Source organism: Varanus komodoensis, unplaced genomic scaffold, assembly GCF_004798865.1.
Source record: "Varanus komodoensis strain SLA01 unplaced genomic scaffold, ASM479886v1 scaffold6_2, whole genome shotgun sequence".
NCBI classification, from domain to species: Eukaryota; Metazoa; Chordata; class Lepidosauria; order Squamata; family Varanidae; genus Varanus; species Varanus komodoensis.
In genome coordinates, this window is record NW_025336346.1 from 17,999,460 (window position 1) to 18,006,959 (window position 7,500).

A 7,500-nucleotide genomic window follows, 5' to 3' on the forward strand; every position below is an offset into this window, starting at 1 on the left:
CTTTCCCCACAGTTTCTCTCCTCTTCTCCACAGCCTTATCAGCTAGGGTGTTGCTTCTTTGGGGAATATCAGTCCAGGTGCGCTGTGGTGGCAACCCACAGTGGAAAACTTCTAGAAGCAACTGCCTTGAGGTGGTGACTCTCAACTCATCTCTCATGACCCTCACCTTTACCTGAAGTTGGTAGGAATTAGTAGGGGTGAGGGTCTTGCTGCCCTTGGCAGGACAGAGGAGAAATCCTCACACTCCAAAAATGGTTTGCAGGTTAGAGGTTGGCCAGCTCTGCCTATAAAGGCCTGGGAAAGAGCTTCTCCCATAAGAACCTGAATCTTAGAAGCCTTGTTGTAGGTGCCAAATGAAGTGAGGTAGGCAGCTGCTGTGGAGAGAGCTTTCTCAGGATGGACATAGCAGTTATAAAATAACATTCCCAGAAGGGGTCACCTGGTGCTACCTTTATGCACTTTTTGATGCCCGGGAAAGACTGTTCATCACCAGAGCCTCTTAAAAACTGTTTAGGCTCTCACAAGTGTAAGCGTAGTTTTAATGTGTGCGGCTAATTGTTACGCTGTTTTTGTATGGAGGAAAATCTTATTATTTGGTGAATTATCATTTCCCAATTACGGTATCTAGCATTTTTGACATTGTACTTTATCTTGATCTGTAAGTGACTCAGAGAGTATTAGTTTATGGTGGCTACATAAATGTAATAAATCAAGGCAATTCTACTATACTGCGATCTTTGCCTCTATGTGATTAAATTTTATGAATGCTAATAACTGAGTCATTTGTTATTCACCCTGGGGTGGTTTTTTTAAATGAACATGTGCCGAATGCTAATTGACTTTGTTTTGCAGACTATCCTTCCTGCTGCTGCTCAAGATGTGTATTACAGAGATGAAATCGGCAATATATCTACCAGTCACCTTCTGATCCTGGATGACTCAGTGGAAATGGAGATTCGCCCTCGTTTTCCACTGTTTGGTGGTTGGAAGACACATTATATCATTGGTTATAACCTACCAAGCTATGAATACCTCTTTAATCTTGGTAGGTCTCCTTGTTGGAATATTATTTTTAATGCTTATCTTTTATTTTTCCTCTTGCAAGGTCCTCCTCTTCTTTACATCTTCACATGTGAAATAAGCTATGTTGAGAGTCAGTGACTGGCTCAAAGTCACCCAGTACACTTGCTGATTAAAGTCTCCCAATAAGCTACCTGGGGACTAGAATCTGAATTGCCCAAGTTCCAGTCCAGTACTCCAACCACTGTGCACCCGGCTCTCTACCTGAAAGGTGTACAACCTTAGTATAAGGCTGTGCATCTGTACAGAGGGACATAGTTTGGATTCCCCCCAAATCTTAGTTTTGATTATTTAGATAAATTACCTGCTGTTCTGTCTAAAAGGTGTATCTCAAGTTTTATGTAAGTCGTTGAAGAAGGGCCTGAAAGGTATCTTGCAGGATTATGAACTTCCTCAGGGACTTCAGATATATTCCTTCTATCCCTCCAGCTCCGCTCCCCTTGCATCCTGTTCCATCACTTCCTCTGCTGCCATTCCATTCTTTCTCAGAATGTACAAAATGAGACATAGTGCATCCAAAATGAATGTCTTTTGCGGGGTGGTAGTGTGTTAGTTTTGCATTTTGTGTAGCTTATATTAGGTGCAACATTTTAATATTTCATTATAATTGTGTGGACATCTTCTAACTTGCCTTTCCTGTTTCACTGCTGTACTTTGCTTATCAAAACCCATTCCAGTGGAACGTCAAATCTTCTCTTGGGTGCATCCTTTACCTAACTTGGCCTCTGTTGCTGAGATAGAGAAAAGTTCATGGTTGCCTATTGTCACTGTTTCCCAGGTGATCAGTATGCCTTGAAGATGAGGTTTGTTGACCATGTCTTTGATGAGCAAGTTATAGATTCACTAACTGTGAAAATGATCCTTCCAGAAGGTGCCAAGTAAGTAACAATATGATTGGGAGACTTAATCCAGATTTGTGTGTGTTCTGAGCTGTCAGTCATAAAACATAACTGCTTTATGTCTGTAAGATTTTATGGAAATCAGATGTTCTTGGGTTGCAACATGGTGTGCTTTTTTCTGTTCCTTTCAAGCCCTGTGTTGCATACTGCCCATCCTTCTCTTTCTCACTGTATGTATAGTAGCTAAGGCCTCTGAGGGGAACATTAATATTCTTGAATGCAACTCTCTGCAGGAATATCCATGTGGACAGTCCATATGAAATCAGCCGGGCTCCCGATGAGCTTCACTACACCTATTTGGACACATTTGGCCGCCCAGTTATTGTAGCACATAAGAACAACTTAGTAGAGCAGCACATCCAGGATATTGTGGTAAATATCATCCTGTTGCTTGGCTAGCATAAAGCATAAGAAGCACTGCTTCCAGCTTTGCAGCCCGGATTGCTCTGTGGTAGTAATACATTAAATGCCGTATGAATGGCTACTGCAATAGGAACAGGCCATGCTTCTGTTGAAGCCAGTAAAACAATTGAGCTTCACTTCTGCTTAGACCTGGCTGGGGTAGACCTGCAAGAAGTTTACTTTTGTATTGAACAATGTAAATTATGTAGAGCATCTTCAGTAATAATGATTCTCCCTGTGTCTCATTATTTACCTTCTCCTTTTAGGTGCACTATACCTTTAACAAGGTCCTGATGTTGCAGGAACCTCTGCTAGTAGTTGGGGCCTTCTACATCCTATTCTTTACTGTGATCCTTTATGTGAGGCTGGACTTCTCCATCACTAAGGTACTACAATACAGGTTGGAGAGAGAGGATATGGTAGAGGGGTTGATCTTACCATTTTCCCTGTGATTGCTCTTGTCTGGGTTTTGAATAGCCTTGCACTGGTGGTTTTTGAATACTAGATTTGTTTCTTTTTTATGTGGTACTTCAAATGTTTTTGTAAAACATAAATCACCTTGGCAGAGCAGGCTGCTACACTATATATGTGATGTTCTAAGAATATTTAATAGTTTCTTGCTATAGAGACAAATATATATTAACAATTTTTGAATAAAATTGAATTGACTTTCCACCTTGAGCTGCAGTCTAGTCTGTGGTGGTGATTTTTAACGGAGCTTTCAGTATGTTTCTGTATTGACTTTGGCTAGGCTGGATCAATGGATATCTATTCTTGAATAGGGCAAGTGGGATTCCCATCTGCTCCTAATTTTGCTACTTTGTTTCTGGAAATTCATTTGGAAAGTTGTCCATTCGGGGGTGATGCTGGTGTGCTACTTAAGACAGCCTAGTGGGAAAAGAGCTGAGCTGGGAACAATGAACGGTTACAAGGACTTCTGAGAGAAGATGTGAAGGACTTTGAATACTTAGCATGTAGTAAATAAATGCACCATAATATATCGAGCCTTTGCTCAATGCAAGTCTTATGTTCTTGCAGGATCCAGCAGCAGAAGCTAGGATGAAAGTTGCCTGCATTACAGAGCAAGTTCTCACTGGAGTGAATAAGCGACTGTGTCTGTACCGCCTTTTTGATGAAGCTGTGAATAAGTACAAGCAGTCGCGGGATATTTCTACCCTGAATAGTGGCAAAAAATCTCTGGAGACTGAACATAAAGCCTTAACCAGTGAAATAGCCTCGCTGCAATCCAAACTGAAGGCCGAAGGCTCTGATCTGTGTGATAAAGTAAGAATCTGTTACTTGCCTTAATTGGTGCTTCTATTTGGTTTGAACTCCTCTGCTTTCAGATTATAACTCTATCCTTTACCATTCTAAAGACAACTTTCATTTTGAAACATGCAAGAAACAATATTGGATGCATTTTTTAAATCCTCTGATAGTTAGGGTCAACTGACAATGCTGGAACACTATAGAAAAATTATGTGTAAGTCTTCCACATCTCCACGTTCCATGTATTTCCCAACCACAATGAAGCTTGTATAGCCTTGTGGTTCCAGGATCTACCATTCCTGAATCTGGTGAAAAATTGAGCTTATTTTCATTACTTTTCAGATCAATTGGAATAATGAGAGAATGAAAATCTGTGCAATGAAAGTGCTAGGTGTTGACATTACAGTACAAAATGCTGTTGAAGTATTTAGTGAGTCTTCATTTCTATAGAATGCATAAACTGAAAACTGATTTTTCCAGTTCCTGTGAGAAATGACCATATTGCTGAAAACAATACACTCTCTGTTTTCTTAATAACATTTAAATGGTTTTAGACAACAGTAATACCTTTCATGTTTCCAGAACTGATTTACCTGAATAGAAAAGCCTTATTTTCATCTAGAACCTTCCTTATAACCCAGCAAACCTTTTAGATATATATTATCATGCCTGTTTGCAGAGTTTCTGTCTCTTACTTGTAAGACTCTCCCACAATGCTTTGTTCTTTATGCTGACGTATGATAACATAGCTATCCTGTTGGGTAGGACACTTTGGCCTGGATTCACATTCTGCCAAGCGCTTCTCTCAGTGAGAAGATAAGAAGGCAGCAGTCTTGGCCTTGTAGTGCTGTATGGGGAGCACATCAGTCCCCTCTTTTGGTCTTTTTGCTATCATTTGTCTAGTGCGGCCACTACTTTGAAATTAAATATTTGCCATAAGTTGTTTCTTGCCATTAGCAAATGAAGCTGATTAGGCATCTTGTTCTACTGATTTGAAGCTGGTCTGGTACCCTGACATGGCAGGTGGCATCTCTTATGCTTTGAAAGGGGACCTTCCCCTGCCCCCAGGGCATTCTTTGGATCTTCCTGGGTGTCCTCTTGAACAATGATGTCTTGAAAGAGGCCGGACTACTGAAGAAGCTGGTCACTTCTGCCAGTATAATGAAGCTTAATTTGTAACTGGAGAGCTGTTAATGAGTTCTGTTCTTTAATGTGCTGTTCCATTTAGTTTTCCTGGCAAGGTCTCTTAATGGGTAGCGTGAGGCCTGAGCTATGTGGCTGGGTACCAGCACCGTAGCTGTTGAATTCCTCCACTGCTGCTTTGGGCCTCAAAAACAAAACGGGAATGGTGTACAGCATAACAATCCACCTCTGACATGGTTCTAGACGGTATAACTGATGATGCCTTTGTTTGTTTAATTTATATCCTGACTTTTTTTCTTGCAAAGAACTCAGGGTGGCATACATAATCCTCCTCCTATTACTCCCGGTCTTACCCTCATAACAACAGTCCTGTGAGGGCTGAGAGTCTGAAGTCACCCATTTGACTCTGTGGCTGAGTGGGGACTAGAACCCAGATCTCTCGAGTCCAAGTCCTGCCCTCTTAACCGTTATACCACACTCTGTTGCAGCAAGTGTTTATATTCAGACCTGTTCACTAGTATTGTTATAGATGCGTGTAGCTTCTGATTTCAGTCTAATTTGGTTCCACTCTGAGCAGGACTAACACTGGATGCTACTTTAGTACATTTTGGTTTTGTCATTGTACAGTTAGGAATGTTAGGATACTGTTGGCAACTTCAGGCAAATTTTCTGCTGCCCAGAGAGGGACCCTCAAGAGGCTCATTCATTCCAAGGAATGGTCTTCATTGTAATTCACTTGCTGTGCTCTACTTTTTAAAATCAATATTGTTTATAAGCTTCAGTTCTCTTAATTTGTCCTGTGTTTCTTCAAGGTCAGTGAAATTCAGAAACTTGATAGCCAAGTCAAGGAGCTGGTTCTGAAATCATCTGTGGAGGCAGAGCGGCTGGTTGTTGGCAAACTCAAGAAGGATACGTACATAGAGAACGAGAAGACCAATTCTAACAAGCGTCAGGAGCTGATCGGCAAAATCGACAACATTCTTGATGCACTATAAGTGAAAAGTGAAAAGCTCGGGGTGGGTTGGGAACAGGTACAAGTCAGTTGTATGGGCATGCTGAGCCACACTAAGTTGGAAAGTGGGAGTTGGAGAAATAGAACTGCCCTTCATAATTGGGTCAAGGGAGAATTCATTTTGGAAACTATCTTCAAAATTGTGGTTTTAATTATTTTAGAGCCTGTTTGCTCTACTAGCTAGAAGAGGTGTGTGTATAACATGTCCCAGATTTACTATGACCATGGTTCTTCCATAAAACTCAGATCGCTAGTAACAAGACTTCAGAGGTTCCCTGGTTAGCAGTAGGGATGCATGGATACAGGCCTCTGCTGGCACTGAATGTCTCAATGGGAGAGAAGAAATACAATTGATTTGTTCAAAGGTTTGGTGGCAAAGCTTTCCACCTTCTGTACTGCACCTTTGAATTCATACTTCTGTATTTTATACTTCTGTACGGGGCTCTGCATAAATAACTTGAACAAAGTGTTTTTTTTTACTATTTGTTGCACAAAATAAGATTCTTACACCTGAACTTTTTGAGACTCAAAATGACAGCATCAGCTAGAGCCTGGTGGAAGCAAAAAGGGTGGATGAGGTTCATTTGCTTATAAACCTATACATTTCCTCAGATGGCTTGTTCCTTTTTGTTGTTCCTGTTTCATAGGAAATACCAAACTGAAATAAAGGCTTGTGGATGTTCTGTTTTTAGTATTTAATTTCTTACCAGAGTGCCTTAAGCTGTTTGGATTTCTGAATTAAGCACTACATTAGGTTTGGTTGGCAGTCATTTTATCTCATGCTACCACTTATTAAGGATTACTAATCCATAAATTGTTGCAGAGTTTTTGCTGGTTGCAGTTGATAACATACAAAACTGTTGCGCTTGTTAAATAATCAGTTTTCTTAGGATGCATGGATAAAGTTTAGGTGAAGTGTAAGTCCCCTTTGGCCTGTTCAGAGGTATCCAGAATGTGATTCTGCATTGCTGTTTGAATGTTAATCCATCTCTGTAGGATTACAACATTTTTTTAAAAAGTGTAGAACCTGATTCAGTAGCATTGCTCACCAAATTGATAAGATTGGCTCTAGAAATAAACTTAATTTTGCAGTCTTAATTAAAAGTTGTACTGGAATTAAGAAAACCAGTCTAGCTTTCACATAGCAGCCCCATTGTTTCTGTTACTAGTCTGAATAGCTCCCATTACTTTCTACTGTTACTTACAAAAGGAGATATTTCTAATGCCAGTGCAGAGCTTATCCACAAAGCTACCAGTCATTTCAGAAGCATGCATAAAGCAGTGATGCTCAGATTCTGGACTAGTGTATTATAATGTGTCCTGTAATTGCTGTTTGTGCAAATTTTTGTATGCCCCTCAAAATAGTTTCTCTTGCTGCCACCAAAATACAGCTCAGCAGCTCCTCCCAGCCACAGAGACGTTAAAGAAATTTGAGCTTTGGCTTCCCCTGGATCTGAGAGCTGTGAATGATATCGCTGGCACAAATTTTTGTTCCAGTGCTCAAAGAAAAGCATATTAATTCCACCAGCACCCTTATATAACTTAGCATACCTCTTAATTCCTGTAATGTTTACTGTTTAGGGTAAAAGAACTGGGCTTCCAGGTAAGTCAGCCCTGGTCCCTCTGTGGATACTCAGCAATGGGATATCCAGATCATTCTCGAACTCCACATTGTAGCCCTTTGGAGGAAAATTC

At 40.6% G+C, this 7,500-nt stretch overlaps 1 protein-coding gene across 1 annotated transcript; it reads left to right on the forward strand.

Annotated features, from left to right (window-relative positions):
• Positions 1–484: 484 nt before the first annotated feature.
• On the forward strand, positions 485–6,488 carry RPN1 (ribophorin I). The gene is made up of 6 exons (XM_044451662.1): positions 485–1,045; positions 1,859–1,958; positions 2,213–2,351; positions 2,648–2,767; positions 3,420–3,665; positions 5,606–6,488. Exons 1-6 carry the CDS (start codon positions 814–816, stop codon positions 5,786–5,788), a joined length of 1,020 nt encoding a protein of 339 aa, XP_044307597.1. The 5' UTR covers positions 485–813; the 3' UTR covers positions 5,789–6,488.
• The last annotated feature ends 1,012 nt before the right edge of the window (positions 6,489–7,500 follow it).